The sequence below is a fragment of the Leptodactylus fuscus genome, chromosome 3 (genome assembly GCF_031893055.1).
Source record: "Leptodactylus fuscus isolate aLepFus1 chromosome 3, aLepFus1.hap2, whole genome shotgun sequence".
In the NCBI taxonomy this organism is placed as follows: Eukaryota; Metazoa; Chordata; class Amphibia; order Anura; family Leptodactylidae; genus Leptodactylus; species Leptodactylus fuscus.
In genome coordinates, this window is record NC_134267.1 from 119,537,253 (window position 1) to 119,553,962 (window position 16,710).

The window sequence follows — 16,710 nt, forward strand, 5'->3', positions numbered from 1 at the left end:
TGCATCTAGATGTGAACCCTTTGCATTTACTTTCATGGAGTCTTCTCTTTACTGTTGACTTAGAGACAGATACACCTACTTCACTGAGAGTGTTCTGGACTTCAGTTGATGTTGTGAACGGGTTCTTCTTGACCAAAGCAAGTATGCGGCGATCATCCACCACTGTTGTCATCCGTGGACGCCCAGACCTTTTTGAGTTCCCAAGCTCACCAGTCAATTCCTTTTTTCTTAGAATGTACCCGACTGTTGATTTTGCTACTCCAAGCATGTCTGCTATCTCTCTGATGGATTTTTTCTTTTTTTTCAGCCTCAGGATGTTCTGCTTCACCTCAATTGAGAGTTCCTTTGACCGCATGTTGTCTGGTCACAGCAACAGCTTCCAAATGCAAAACCACACACCTGGAATCAACCCCAGACCTTTTAACTACTTCATTGATTACAGGTTTACGAGGGAGACGCCTTCAGAGTTAATTGCAGCCCTTAGAGTCCATTGTCCAATTACTTTTGGTCCCTTGAAAAAGAGGAGGCTATGCATTACAGAGCTATGATTCCTAAACCCTTTCTCCGATTTGGATGTGGAAACTCTCATATTGCAGCTGGGAGTGTGCACTTTCAGCCCATATTATATATATAATTGTATTTCTGAACATGTTTTAGTAAACAGCTAAAATAACAAAACTTGTGTCACTGTCCAAATATTTCTGGCCCTAACTGTATATATATATATATATATATATATATATATATATATATATATACATATACACTCACCGGCCACTTTATTAGGTACACCTATCCAACTGCTCGTTAACACTTAATTTCTAATCAGCCAATCAAATGGCGGCAACTCAGTGCATTTAGGCATGTAGACATGGTCAAGACAATCTCCTGCAGTTCAAACCGAGCATCAGTATGGGGAAGAAAGGTGATTTGAGTGCCTTTGAACGTGGCATGGTTGTTGGTGCCAGAAGGGCTGGTCTGAGTATTTCAGAAACTGCTGATCTACTGGGATTTTCACGCACAACCATCTCTAGGGTTTACAGAGAATGGTCTGAAAAGAAAAAAACATCCAGTGAGCGGCAGTTCTGTGGGCGGAAATGTGTTGTTGATGCCAGAGGTCAGAGGAGAATGGCCAGACTGGTTCGAGCTGATAGAAAGGCAACAGTGACTCAAATAGCCACCGGTTACAACCAAGGTAGCCAGAAGAGCATCTCTGAACGCACAGTACGTCGAACTTTGAGGCAGATGGGCTACAGCAGCAGAAGACCACACCGGGTGCCACTCCTTTCAGCTAAGAACAGGAAACTGAGGCTACAATTTGCACAAGCTCATCGAAATTGGACAATTGAAGATTGGAAAAACGTTGCCTGGTCTGATGAGTCTCAATTTCTGCTGCAACATTCGGATGGTAGGGTCAGAATTTGGCATCAACAACATGAAAGCATGGATCCATCCTGCCTTGTATCAACGGTTCAGGCTGGTGGTGGTGGTGTCATGGTATGGGGAATATTTTCTTGGCACTCTTTGGGCCCCTTGGTACCAATTGAGCATCGTTGCAACGCCAAAGCCTACCTGAGTATTGTTGCTGACCATGTCCATCCCTTTATGACCACAATGTACCCAACATCTGATGGCTACTTTCAGCAGGATAATGCGCCATGTCATAAAGCTGGAATCATCTCAGACTGGTTTCTTGAACATGACAATGAGTTCACTGTACTCCAATGGCCTCCACAGTCACCAGATCTCAATCCAATAGAGCATCTTTGGGATGTGGTGGAACGGGAGATTCGCATCATGGATGTGCAGCCGACAAATCTGCGGCAACTGTGTGATGCCATCATGTCAATATGGACCAAAATCTCTGAGGAATGCTTCCAGCACCTTGTTGAATCTATGCCACGAAGATTTGAGGCAGTTCTGAAGGCAAAAGGGGGTCCAACCCGTTACTAGCATGGTGTACCTAATAAAGTGGCCGGTGAGTGTGTATATATATATATATATATATATATATATATATATATAATTTATTTTTTTTATTTTTTTTTTATCAGTATTGCCTCTACTATTCTGTGTGTTCCTTCATCCTAAGACCCATTAAAAATTGCCTTAGTGGATGCTTGACATTAATTAACTGTTGCAGTTGGCAGTAAAAACTGGACGGTTCCAGTAGAGGGCCAGATATTTAACTACTTGTAATTATGCTGCAAGTTGAACTATGAGTGGAATTTAACAAGAACATGTTTTGTTTCCTGGATTGTTTTTATTGAAGAATTTGTGAATATAATTCTGGATACAACAAAATATGGGACAAAATAGGTTCTCGATATGGCTCATTCAAAAAGCAAACAGAACCTATAAGGCTTAGTTTACACGTAAATTACGTGTGGCTTATTTTGGCACCGGAAAAAAACGCTTCCTAATTAGGAAGCTTTTTTTGGACCTTGCTGCGCTTTTTGTAGCTTTTTTTGGACCGTTTTTTTTTTTAAACGCCCGGCTGTTTTCCCCTCCCGTAAAGTGAATAGGCCGAAAAAAAACGTGAGTTTTTCACCTCCCATTCACTTCTATTGCTTTCTTCAGGTGGAAAACGCCTGAAGAAAGGTCATGTCGCTTCTTTTTTTTCTGCTAGCAGAGAAAAAAAAAAGCTAGCAGTCTAAATAGACCACTATTGTAAAGGGTCGGATTTTGAAGCAAAATCCGCTGTCAAAATCAGCCTCTTTGACCCCGTGTGAACTAGCCCTAAAGAAGGCACAGGGGCAGTGGGGATAAACAGAAGGAATAGAGGAAATGCGGGAAATAGTCCTGGGGCTGTTTATAAGTGAGAGAGATAACTATAGAGCAGATTCTCCTGTATTTACTGTGTGCAGTCTATGTAGCTAGTCTCCACCCGTAGTTCAGAGAGAACTACAAATTCCAGATACAGAATGCAGAGGGGGAAGCTGATAAAAACCTGAAGAATGTAAGTCAGATAATGACCAGAAATAGTGTTTCTTCTCATATATACAGTACAAACATAACAGCTTATCTTGAAAAGTTAATTGAAATGACATGAACACTTTAAAGGGATCCTATCATTAAAATTCTTTTTTTTCTCACTAACACGTCAGAATAGCCTTAAGAAAGGCTATTCTTCTCTTACCTTTCAATGTTTTCTCCGTGCCGCCATTTGCTTGAAATCCTGGTTTTCGTCGGTATGCAATCCCCCCACCAATTATACTTATCTGTCTTCTTTGTCCTGGAGATAAGTTTCTTCGGTACCGCCGACATCTTCTTCTGTGGATTTCTTGCGCATGCGTGGTATGCGCTCTTCACTTCTGTTGGCAACTGTACAATAAAGCTTTATGCGCAGGCACCGGCAGAAGCGGAGGAAGTAACGCTTCATGCCAGAAGACTGAATATAGGTAGTTATGATGGGAACGGGGGATGGAGGGTGTATTGGGGATGCTTAGTTTCCAGAAGTGCGGAAACGGAACGTCATAGGATCATCAGAAAATGTGCCACCCCAACTAAGTAGGTAATTATAGTTTTTTGTTCTAATGAAGTCAATTAGAAGTTAGGCAGGGGAAGAGGGTTTAGTTTAAGGATTCAGTTTCAATTTATTCCGGACCTTTAACACCTTGGCTTAATACAGTATGATTTGCTACAATGTTATAAGAATTGGGTATACTGTACATGATTGTCACTATATGTATACAAAATATAATAAGCAGGAAGAAATAGTTTCACTCATATTACACAGGCTAGGCTCACACCTGCGCTGGGTGTCCTCCTGGAAATTCCGTTCCACATTTTGCTTTAAAAGTGCGTACAGAAAAGTCCTGCAAGCACAGCTTTTCTCTCCGCATTTTCTGCCCTTTTCGGCCGGAAACCCAGCTGACCCCATTATAGTCTATGGGGTCTGCGGGTTTCCCAAGGTAACTGCTTTTTTTTAGCAGATTAGGTTTCTATTTGGGAGTCCCCAAACAGACCCCCTGAAAATCGATCACAGGTGTGAACCTAGCGACAGCTGTTTTCCATGTGTGAATACATTTTTCATTGTTTACTGAAGATATCAAGAGTGCTGGTTTTCATACTATTTTCTGGATTGTACCTTGGACTATTAAATCAGGTCCTTTGAAGTCCTGCACCTTCTTTTGCTAGACTATAATCTGCTTTCAACGATGAGGCTTCAACCACCATTTCATACTTTCAGGCCAAGTGCATACCCATTTTTAATTGATTTGTTATCACTGCATACAGGCTAGGATGAGGGCCATATTATACTTGCAAATGTAGGTGCAGATGGCTATATGATTATACACGTAAACTATAGGTATATCTCAGTCTTATCTGCAAAATCAAGTAACCCTGGGTGTCTCAACTGGGCAGGTCTTTGGCCACATATGGTTGTCATATTGTAATGCCTTACCCATAGACATAGGGCAATTGTTGAGAAAGCACGTTGCTAGAAACTTATACAGAGCGATGCGCGTTTCACACTCAGGCTTCGTTTGGGAGATCCCTGTGTACATTTCTCTTGCACCTATGTTAATGCTGTATTTTTTTCCATATACAAATACTAGATTTGTGCGCACACTTAAGTGGACGATGTAATGAATCCTACCATTTTAGGATATATACTGCTTAGGAGGCTACTTTGTATACCTTCCTTGTAACTCCCTTGTGTTGGGTATTGTTCTATATTCATCTTTTAACAGATTGTGATACATGTTTGTTTTGTCAGTATTTGAAGCAATGAACTATTGTCATGATACTTTTTGTCTTGTAACCATTCTGTGTTGATTTTTTTTTTCTTTTGGGGTTATGTCATTGTGAGATGCACAGAGCCATTTTCCAGTAGGACCCTTAGTTTCTTTTCAGAGTATTTTATAGCAGAATTCTTTACTGCAAAACATTACGTCAAGCAGCAACAATAAGAGGGGAAGATTCAGTTACATGTTTGCAAAGCTCCCGATGAAGTTGTGAGTGTAAGAAGGCTACTGGTGTTTTGCTCTGCTATGCCTTGTGTGGAGTGCTGCAGTGTAGCACTGTATCTCTGTGCTGGGTGTCAGGTGACTGGGTCACGCAGCCTCTCTGCATTCACAGGACTGTGTAGGGGGGGAGAACAGCTCAGCTGCTCTGTAATACCAACAAGACACAGCTCTGTTGGGACAACTTTTCATAGGAGGCAGAAAACACAGGGAGGCCTAAAAAAATGAGCCATGGTCTGCACATGAAAACCCAGCAGCAGCAGCAGCAAGATGAAGAAGAGGCTGATGAGGAGGATGGTATAGCAGGATTATCAGATTATGAGGATGGAGACCCTTTCATGGAAGGAGGCTTTGGCAGTGAAGAAGAAGAGGGTATGAATAGTTAATAGCTATTGGTTTTATGGAGGGAATAACATTCTGTAGATTAGAATATACCTGTGAATGCAATCCTTTAGAGTTGCAAATGTACAGTTCATGAATAATACTAAAAGTGAAGTGTATAGAAGTAATCACGGGTTACAGGTTTGTTTATATGGTTTTCTATCCTTTGTACCCTATAAATAAATCATATTATAATATATATATATATATATATATATTCATGATATGTGGTGACATATATTGTGACACTTTTGTGGATATGTAACGCAGCTAAGACCTATTTGAATCATTATTAATTACAATGTAGGGAATTATTTATACTTCATAAATATTTGTACTAAGTGATCGATAATCTCACTTGCTTGAAGTGTGGGGCAATATCTTTCAGTTCTGCCTCCTTAAACTTTAAGAATTTGACCTGTACACTGATGTTGGGTGTAGAGCTGTCAAGAACAGCTGCTATGCTCACTCCTCTAATGTTGGGTATTGTGAGGTTTAGTGTGGCGTCTGGCTTAAGTTTCCTTGTTGTAAGCATCTTAATGTATGGATGACTGGAATACGCGTGTTTCTGTAACTCATAAGAGCAAGTGTTTAAAGTTCACGTCTTCATTTAACATGTGCAGTTGGCTCTGTACCAGTTGTAGGCGCTGAATAATTTGTTTCTTTGAGATGACAGAGATTTGTTGTTAATACAAACATAGTAATAGTCAATTGTGTGCTGTGTACATTACAGGTCTTTTGGTTTGAACACACTGAAGGGTGACATTCCATATTTGTTATTTCAGCCACAGAAGTAATCAGTATCCATCTCTATGGACAATATCTGAACAATTGTCACATTTTTGCCATACACACTGAAAACCAGAAGTTTATTATACCCTCATAACCGTATACTTTCTGAAAGTAAACACGACACATTTTGAAAATGCATAGAAAGATTTGTAAAAATGAATGCACAAAAATGCATGTTTGTGTCTAGCCTTGTGGTCCAAACAGATCCTAAGATGTATAAAGGTTCTTAAAATTACAAGAACAATATGTGCAAGGTACATATATGGCACTCATATCTATGTCAACATGCAATTATATTCACAAAATCAACAAAATGGAAGAAACCAAAATTTTCTGTGAAGCCAGTAAGTATGCCAAGTACCATAAATGACCTGAGTAGGTGCAGGGGGTGATTAGATGAGCAGCTTCTCATAGGTGTGCAATGATTGTGGTATCAGGGTGTGTGACTGACTGGGCATGATTCGAACATCCATTGATACTCGTCCATGCCCTTATAATCTCACACTTCTCCCAAATCTCACACTTCTCCCAGTCTTGCCCCAATCCAGTCCACCTTAAACTGTGCTGCCCACATAATTCACCTCGCCCCCCCCAATTGTTCATCGGCTGCTCCCCTTTGCCAATCCCTTCACTGGCTACCCATTGCCCAGTGAATTGAGTTCAAGTTACTAGCACTAACATACAAAGCCATCCACAATCTGTCCCCTCCATATATCTCCGACCTAATCTCCTGCTTCCTGCCCACATGTAACCTCAGATCCTCCGAAGACCTCCTACTCCACTCTGCTCTCATCTGCTCCTCACACAACCGTCTCCAAGATTTCTCCCGTTCATCCCCCTTACTCTGGAGCTCCTTACCAAGACACATAAGACTGACCCCCACAATCTGAAACCCCCCCACTATACAGCCCACTCATGGTTCTGGTAGAGATCATGCAGTATATTGCAGTCCTCTTGACAAAATGATTGCGGTGGATGCAGCGAATCAAAACCCCTCCACTGGGGCAGCAGATTCTTGGAGGAACAGATAAAAAGATCCAGCAATCCAATCTTGTGAAATTAAAACTTAGCTTTTATTTTCATCTTTTATGAGATAACAAGAGCATGAATAAAAATATATGTCAAAATATCATCCCCTAGAACAGCGGTTCTCAACCTGTGGGTCGCGACCCCGGCGGGGGTCGAACGACCGAAACACAGGGGTCGCCTAAAGCCATCGGAAAATACATATTTCCGATGGCTTTAGCAGCTGAGAAGCCGCACTACGTTTTGCAGCAGGATAGGTAGATCCTAGTGGGCTGAAGGACCTGTGATGATGTCATGACCATGTGATTGGACTCTGTGGGTGGAGCTATTCAGTACAGTGCTGAGTTACACAGGAAGAGGAAGCTGCAGTGAATGGAGACTGGAAGGTAAGATGGAGAGAAGAACCAGCATGTGTAAGCAAGAGGAGGGTGGAAGGGGTTGCAGGCTGTGTGTGAGCATGATAGGGGGGTTCAGGCTGTGTGTGAGCATGATAGGGGGGTTCAGGCTGTGTGTGAGCATGATAGGGAGGTTCAGGCTGTGTGTGAGCATGATAGGGAGGTTCAGGCTGTGTGTGAGTATGATAGAGGGGTTCAGGCTGTGTGTGAGCATGATAGGGGGGTTCAGGCTGTGTGTGAGCATGATAGGGGGGTTCAAGCTGTGTGTGAGCATGATAGGGAGGTTCAGGTTGTGTGTGAGTATGATAGAGGGGTTCAGGCTGGCATGATAGGGAGGTTCAGGTTGTGTGTGAGTATGATAGAGGGGTTCAGGCTGTGTGTGAGCAAGATGAGGGGGTGTTTCAGGCTGTGTGTGAGCATGATAGGGGGTTCAAGCTGTGTGTGAGCATTATAGGGAGGTTCAGGCTGTGTGTGAGCATGATAGAGGGGTTCAGGCTGTGTGTGAGCATGATAGGGGGGTTCAGGCTGTGTGTGAGCATGATAGCGAGGTTCAGGCTGTGTGTGAGCATGATAGGGAGGTTCAGGCTGTGTGTGAGTATGATAGAGGGGTTCAGGCTGTGTGTGAGCAAGATGAGGGGGTGTTTCAGGCTGTGTGTGAGCATGATAGGGGGGGTTCAGGCTGTGTGTGAGCATGTTAGAGGGGTTCAGGCTGTGTGTCAGCATGATAGGGGGGTTCAGGCTGTGTGAGCATGATAGGGAGGTTCAGGTTGTGTGTGAGTATGATAGGGGGGTTCAGGCTGTGTGTGAGCAAGATGAGGGGGTGTTTCAGGCTGTGTGTGAGCATGATAGGGGGTTCAAGCTGTGTGTGAGCATGATAGAGAGGTTCAGGCTGTGTGTGAGCATGATAGGGAGGTTCAGGCTGTGTGTGAGCATGATAGAGGGGTTCAGGCTGTGTGTGAGCATGATAGGGGGGTTCAGGCTGTGTGTGAGCATGATAGCGAGGTTCAGGCTGTGTGTGAGCATGATAGAGAGGTTCAGGCTGTGTGTGAGTATGATAGAGGGATTCAGGCTGTGTGTGAGCATGATAGGGGGGTTCAGGCTGTGTGTGAGCATGATAGGGAGGTTCAGGCTGTGTGTGAGTATGATAGAGGGGTTCAGGCTGTGTGTGAGCATGATAGGGGGGTTCAGGCTGTGTGTGAGCATGATAGGGAGGTTCAGGCTGTGTGTGAGTATGATAGAGGGATTCAGGCTGTGTGTGAGCAAGATGAGGGGGTGTTTCAGGCTGTGTGTGAGCATGATAGGGGGGGTTCAGGCTGTGTGTGAGCATGTTAGAGGGGTTCAGGCTGTGTGTGAGCATGATAGGGGGTTCAGGCTGTGTGTGAGCATGATAGGGGGTTCAAGCTGTGTGTGAGCATGATAGAGAGGTTCAGGCTGTGTGTGAGCGTGATAGGGGGTTCAGGCTGTGTGTGAGCGTGATAGGGGGTTCAGGCTGTGTGTGAGCAGGGGGGGGGTTCAGCAGATTTTGTGGAAGAGAGCTTTTGTGATTAATCACTATGTTTAAATTATGTTTGATTTGTAGCAATGAGAATACATAATGCATATCAGGTATTTACATTCCAAATCATAACTGTAGCAAAATTAAGGCCCATTCACACGGGCACAGAGGGGGCAGATTATGGCGTGAAATCCACGTCATAATCCGCTCCCTCACAATGGAGGTCTATTTAGACCGCCAGGCTTGTTTTTTGCGTGAGCGGCATGCTGCCGCTCACGGAAAAAAAAAAAGCGGGCTGCCCTTCAGGCGGATTCCGCGGCTCGGTGGGCTGTGACGTCCACCTGGTGGCAGCAACCTCTGGACTTGTCCCATTAAATTGATACGACTCCGGGGGGAATCATGGCAAGCGTGTTTTGACCCGAGAGTGATGCGGCTCCCCGCGTCACTCTCAGTGCCTAAATCCGCTATATCGCCCCCTGTGTGAACTAGCCCTTACAGTTATGAAGTAGCCACCAAAATTTTTTTTTGGATTGGGGTCACCGCAACATGAGGAACTGTATAGCGGGGTCACGGCATTAGAAAGGTTGAGAACCGCTGCCCTAGAACATGGGGGGAGTAGAACAGCTGACGCATTTCAGGGACTATGTCCCCTTAGTCATAGCTGATTTATTGACCTTCCTCTGGACAATATAAAGTTTAAAACACAAACTCCACCGAAGTAAATCCAATTAATAATAATAATTAACTCATAATGACAGCGACTCCACCTGAGTGGAGTCCTTGGGTTGGAGAATGGCAACAAGAGGCAGACAAAGCATGGAGGAGAAACTAACATAAAATTGTGTACTCGTGCTCCTCCTACATGTTTCTCGGCCGCGGGTGTCATTCCCTGCCATCCTGCGTGAATTTTCATGCTTTAGCCTCCTCAGCAATTTCAAAGTAAACCTCTCCAAAAGCGAGGCTTTTAATGTCACCCTCCCTGCTGCGGAAGCTGTGCAGCTTGCCTGAGACTTTCCATTCCGATGGCAAGCCGCTTCCTTCAAATATCTCGGGGCCCGCACTCTCATTCATGCCCTCAAAATGGATGTGCTACTGCGGTTTCTATACTTGTTCCAAGCTCTCCCCATCCCTCTCCTGTGCGCCTTCCTCACCCAAATTCAGTACCTGCTCGGGAAATTCATCTGGAGTGGGGCATGGATTAGACTTAGTTTCCGCACTCTCACCCGTCGTGGCCATCGCGGGGGGGTTCCAGACATCCGCTTGCATTACCTATCGTCGGTGTTGCTTCGCCTCTTCGACTGGCGCTATAGGAGCGGCGATAAACAATGGGTAGCTTATTGAGTCCGATCTTATCGTGCCCTCCCTCCCCACACTTCCATGGATCCCCTCGCACTATTGCCCGCAATCCTCGGGTCACTCGGTACTGTCTCAGCATTTTCTTAGGACTTGGGACCTGGTGTGTTCTAGCAGGAGGCTGGCCCATGTGCCTGGGCCTCTGTCGCCGCTTTTTGATAACCCAATGTTCCCCCCAGGCTGCTCCGTGGAATGCTTTGTTTGCTGGCGTAGAGGCGACGATATCTGTCTCCGTCAGGTCACCGGGGACCCACCCTATTCTCCGTTTGCTCAACTGTGCCTATCCAGTCCGGACCTTCACTTGTCTTGGTTGGAATATGGCCAACTGTCCTCTTTTTTGAGGAAGTTTTCACTACCGCCCCTCCTTGCTTCTCTTTTCTCCAACCTGGAGTCCCTTCTCTCTCGTGCGGATCCTACTCCGCATGCGCTCTCATTTTTGTATGGGCTTCCTCCTTATGAACTTAGGAACTCTGACCTCACCACTAGTCTGCTGCCTGCCGATTGGAGTAAATCCTTCATTCTAACTCATAAAATGGCCTTGCCCTGCAGTGCAAAGGGGAGGAATTTCAAGATTCTCACCTGTTGGTATATGTGTTCGGACCTTCTTCATAGGATCTTCCCAGCCGTCTCTGATAGGTGTTGGCGCTGGGGCACCGAGAGGGGCACTATGCTCCATATATGGTGGGAGTGCGATGTCCTCCGACCCTTCTGGGATGCAGTTTTCTGTCTGTATTCTAAGGTATGTGATCGTCGTGTTGCTTCGTCGCCTCAGGTGGCCCTCCTCTCGGTCCTTCCTGGCAAGATTTCTGAGGTCAAACAGGACCTCCTGCGGCATTTCCTTACGGCTGCCAGGGCTGTCATACCTAGGCATTGGCGCAGTACTGCCCTGCCTTCTATGCTTGAATTTCTGCAGGAGCTTCTCCTTATTAGGAGAATGGAGGCCCTAGTTGCTGAGGACTCTCCGGTCCCCTCCAGGTTTGACAGTGTCTTGCGGCCCTGGGTTATGTTCCAAGGATCCTCCACATTTTCCTCCTCTTTCTCATGATCTTATCCATCCAGTCCTCCTTTTCCCCTGCTCTTTTTTCCCCATGTTCCCTCTGTCTTCGATTCTTTGTCTGTCTTGTCCTTGTGTCTCCCCATGGTTGTCCTTTTCCCTGTGTCCCTCCCATCCATTAATGTTTTGTCTGATACAGACACCTTTGTAATGCGATGTACCTGGCCAATCAGGGGTCCCCGATTGGCTTTTGCCACTGCGCGGCCTGTGAGCCTCAGCTCTTTTGTTGTTTCTTATTCTTGTTTACCCCCCTTCCCGTATTTGAAAAATCCCTTAATAACATTTGATGAAACATAAAATTGTGGACTCCTTCTTTCAAGGAAATCTTTTGGCATCTATTGTTTATGCTTGGAAGATGCCTGTGGTTGGCTGACTGGAATTTATTTATCCTGTGGACACGTGGAGACTTTGTTACAGCCTTTGTTACCATATCCCCCACGAGTTAAGGAAGCATGGCAAGAGAGGCAGATATTATGGAGGAAAAATCAGCACCCTGTCTCCCTGAATGGCTTCAGACTTCGGGTGGATAGAACACATGACAGCGAGAAGAAGAAAGGAGGAGGGCTTGCAATGAAAGAGAGTGCATTTTTGTGCTTAAGGAACAATAGTGCTGATGCAAGATATCGAACTATCAGCTTTGAGCATGCATATGTCCCTCACATCTGCAAAAGAGCTGATTCTGCCTGTTATGTCTACATGCTGTGCCCCCCCCCCTCGTGTCCTTCAATGGCGGTCAGACTGTATTATCAACATCATTTTGCACAGAGAACTAAATAATCCAGAAGTTTTTTTTTCATTCTTTTTTTAGTTGCTATGACTCCTAGTATCTCTCTACCTGCTATGAGCTTGTATGTGTTCTGTCTTGCTATATACTACTGTACTAGCCATGATGCTGTATCACACTGAATTTCCCCATGGTGGAACAATTAAAGGATTATCTTATCTTATTTTCTTCAGTGACAAAGATACCTGGCAATGATGTGGCACCTGATTAACAATCTATTTCTCCTAGGCAGAGCAGTCTTCCTCCTCTTTTTAATAAACTGGATGAGATCAGTGATATGTGCAAGTAGAGGAGAAAAACAGGATAACAATTCATGGTGCAAGTAGTAGCGACAGGTGGGTGTTACTGCTACTATTAGTAGTCATTGTGGTAGGGGACCTAGGTGGCTATTTGGAGGTGGAAATTTTAGGTTGTGCATGGCCATTATGATGTGTTTGAGAAAAAAAAAAAAAAAAGCGGAGAAGATGATGATGACATTGCCTGAAATGAATGGACCTGAACACCCGGTCAGGGTGACGAGGTGACATCAGATAAAAAGGGTGGTGGCCAGTGACATAATGATTGTGGTCGCAAGTATCTTTTTAAAGATAAACAAATCCAATTTCTAAGTTTTTCCAGATCATACATTTCATGTGTGAATCTAATAATAAAGGTTATGCTGTATTTATTATTGTTTTCCATTTCCTAGAAGACATACCACAGTGATCACTAATTTCTCCTCCCCAGTGAGGCTCCTTTATTAAATTTGTCATCTGCTGGGCCATAGCAGTGGTGACACTAGGTTCACACTCACTTTTGAGTCTCTTTATGAGACTCCATACACCATTCACTTAAAATAGATGTAGAGAAGTCCTGCAAGCAAGTTTTTGGTGGAAAGCGGGTGGAAACTCGATGGACCCCATTAGAGTCATATATGGGGTCCGTGGACTTCTGCAGGTAACTGCTTTTTAAGCAGATAGGGTTTATGTTTCTCTGATCCCCTTTACAATTTTAGACTCCCTTTAACCCTTTCACTGCCAAGTGTCTTTGAAAATTTTGCACCTCCAGTAGCCAGAGCAATTTTCACACTTTTGAGATGGACAAATCAAACCTAAGGTGCAACATTAAAAAAGAAACCAACCCCCCCACACCTATATATTTTCTTAAAGTAGACACCTGCTGCATTGTCATAATGCCACTTGGTACTGTATACGAACAGGCACCTTTATGCAATTTTGATTTAAAGTGAATGTTTTATGGAAAAAATGCAAATAAATGTATATTAGTTGCTAAAAGCAGAAACCAAACAAAAAATTATATGCACCAAACCTCCTAAAAATAAGAGTTCAACATGTGCAGAGTTAATTCCTATCACTATGGCCTACACCCGCATGCACATGTCTTCAGAAAATCACCAGAACTAGAAGGAACAGAAATCTGCTTTGAAGCTGGAAATGTTAAAAAAAAGTATCATCCTATAAAATGTAGGGATTACGCACCATGAAAAGTAAGTGAACCCCTAAACCCTATATATTTATTGAAAGTAGACAACCTGCAGATTACAAATGATTTAATGGGTTATCGATAGCCACATCCATCTTCATGCAACTTTGTGACAAATACAAATAATTTTTTGAAAAAATGCACTTAAACACATTTGCACCTAAAACTCATGTTCAATCTCAGATTAATATACAAAATACATTTAAAATAATAGCTTAAGGTGTAGACAATGTGTGTATATATATATATATATATATATATATATATATATATATATATATATATATATATACTATATGTACCGCAAACATCAACTACAATAAGAGCTCGGACTCCCAAAAACACTGATACAGAAGACAGGCAGGATTGTGCTGTTATTCACTAATATGTTAAAAAGCTATACTGCACCTACCAAACTGTGACTGTGATACCAAAATCTAACTTTTTTCAGATTACACAGCATGCTGTATATAAAAACACAATTTAATAATTAATATATACAACCACCTTTATGCAACTTTGCAACAGAGATTGCAAGAAAAAACTGCACAAAAATTCAAATTTGCCACGAAAGTGCGGCTCAAGCAATCCCTTTCTGCAAACAAAATGTACTTTCCAAAAAACTGCAAGATGTGATGAGTTCATACATACCACACATGTATATATATTTAGAGGGGCGGGTGTTAAAGAAACGCCAAAATCGCAGAAATGCGCCAACCCATTTTGTGCATGCAAATTAAATAAGACTTTACATAAAAATTTTATTTTCCCTCCCCCTATTAAAAATTTTTGCAATCTATACGTTCATTTCTAGTGATAATCGTTATTACTATTATTTTAGCGTGTAACGGATATCGCTAGAGGCGTAGTTTACTCTAGAAAGCTCAGTATAGACAGGACAGGGATTGGAAGAAATGTAAACTTTATTCACGACTTTGTGTATGTGTTGTGTAAGTGGTTTTTTCGGCGCTGCGACCTGGACAATGGTAAATGCCTGGGTCACAGCGCCAATAAACTTCCTGGTTATGGGATAATACCCTACTAGTAAGGCTCAGGGAGAAATTGCATTATACCTGTATGTGACAATCAGAGTTCAAAAGTATAGTATGCGCTCTGATTGGCATGAGAGGGGTTAATAGGGACAAAAGAGCCCTCCCACCCCATCCTGGTGTCACATACAGGTTATGCACAGATAATGATGATCATTCATTATTAGAGATGAGCGAACAGTGTTCTATCGAACACATGTTCGATCGGATATCAGGGTGTTCGCCATGTTCGAATCGAATCGAACACCACGTGGTAAAGTGCGCCAAAATTCGATTCCCCTCCCACCTTCCCTGGCGCCTTTTTTGCACCAATAACAGCGCAGGGGAGGTGGGACAGGAACTACGACACTGGGGGCATTGAAAAAAATTGGAAAAAGTCATTGGCTGCCGAAATCAGGTGACCTCCATTTTAGACGAATAGTGGATTTCAAATCCGGGTCATATGAGAATGTGAACTTTGTGACTATGAGACAGGGATAGCTGTACAGGCAGGGATAGCTAGGGATAACCTTTATTTAGGGGGGAATGTTATTAAAAATAACTTTTTGGGGCTCTATCGGGTGTGTAATTGTGATTTTTGTGAGATAAACTTTTTCCCATAGGGATGCATTGGCCAGCGCTGATTGGCCGAATTCCGTACTCTGGCCAATCAGTGCTGGCCAATGCATTCTATTAGCTTGATGAAGCAGAGTGTGCACAAGGGTTCAAGCGCACCCTCGGCTCTGATGTAGCAGAGCCGAGGCTGCACAAGGGTTCAAGCGCACCCTCGGCTCTGATGTAGGAGAGCCGAGGGTGCACTTGAACCCTTGTGCACCCTCAGCTCTGCTACATCAGAGCCGAGGGTGCGCTTGAACCCTTGTGCACACTCTGCTTCATCAAGCTAATAGAATGCATTGGCCAGCGCTGATTGGCCAATGTATTCTATTAGCCTGATGAAGTAGAGCTGAATGTGTGTGCTAAGCACACACATTCAGCTCTACTTCATCGGGCTAATAGAATGCATTGGCCAGCGCTGATTGGCCAGAGTACGGAACTCGACCAATCAGCGCTGGCTCTGCTGGAGGAGGCGGAGTCTAAGATCGCTCCACACCAGTCTCCATTCAGGTCCGACCTTAGACTCCGCCTCCTCCGGCAGAGCCAGCGCTGATTGGCCGAAGGCTGGCCAATGCATTCCTATGCGAATGCAGAGACTTAGCAGTGCTGAGTCAGTTTTGCTCAACTACACATCTGATGCACACTCGGCACTGCTACATCAGATGTAGCAATCTGATGTAGCAGAGCCGAGGGTGCACTAGAACCCCTGTGCAAACTCAGTTCACGCTAATAGAATGCATTGGCCAGCGCTGATTGGCCAATGCATTCTATTAGCCCGATGAAGTAGAGCTGAATGTGTGTGCTAAGCACACACATTCAGCACTGCTTCATCAAGCCAATACAATGCATTAGCCAGTGCTGATTGGCCAGAGTACGGAATTCGGCCAATCAGCGCTGGCTCTGCTGGAGGAGGCGGAGTCTAAGGTCGCTCCACACCAGTCTCCATTCAGGTCCGACCTTAGACTCCGCCTCCTCCGGCAGAGCCAGCGCTGATTGGCCGAAGGCTGGCCAATGCATTCCTATGCGAATGCAGACTTAGCAGTGCTGAGTCAGTTTTGCTCAACTACACATCTGATGCACACTCGGCACTGCTACATCAGATGTAGCAATCTGATGTAGCAGAGCCGAGGGTGCACTAGAACCCCTGTGCAAACTCAGTTCACGCTAATAGAATGCATTGGCCAGCGCTGATTGGCCAATGCATTCTATTAGCCCGATGAAGTAGAGCTGAATGTGTGTGCTAAGCACACACATTCAGCACTGCTTCATCAAGCCAATACAATGCATTAGCCAGTGCTGATTGGCCAGAGTACGGAATTCGGCCAATCAGCGCTG

At 44.1% G+C, this 16,710-nt stretch overlaps 1 protein-coding gene across 1 annotated transcript in view; it reads left to right on the plus strand.

Annotated features, from left to right (window-relative positions):
* Positions 1 to 5,076: 5,076 nt before the first annotated feature.
* The window catches only part of RRAGD (Ras related GTP binding D), a 53,182-nt gene continuing 41,548 nt past the window's right edge, over positions 5,077 to 16,710 (plus strand). Inside the window, exon 1 of the mRNA XM_075268220.1 lies at positions 5,077 to 5,342. Coding sequence (XP_075124321.1) covers positions 5,195 to 5,342 — 148 coding nt within the window. The 5' untranslated portion in view covers positions 5,077 to 5,194. The remainder of the gene's footprint in view (positions 5,343 to 16,710) is intronic.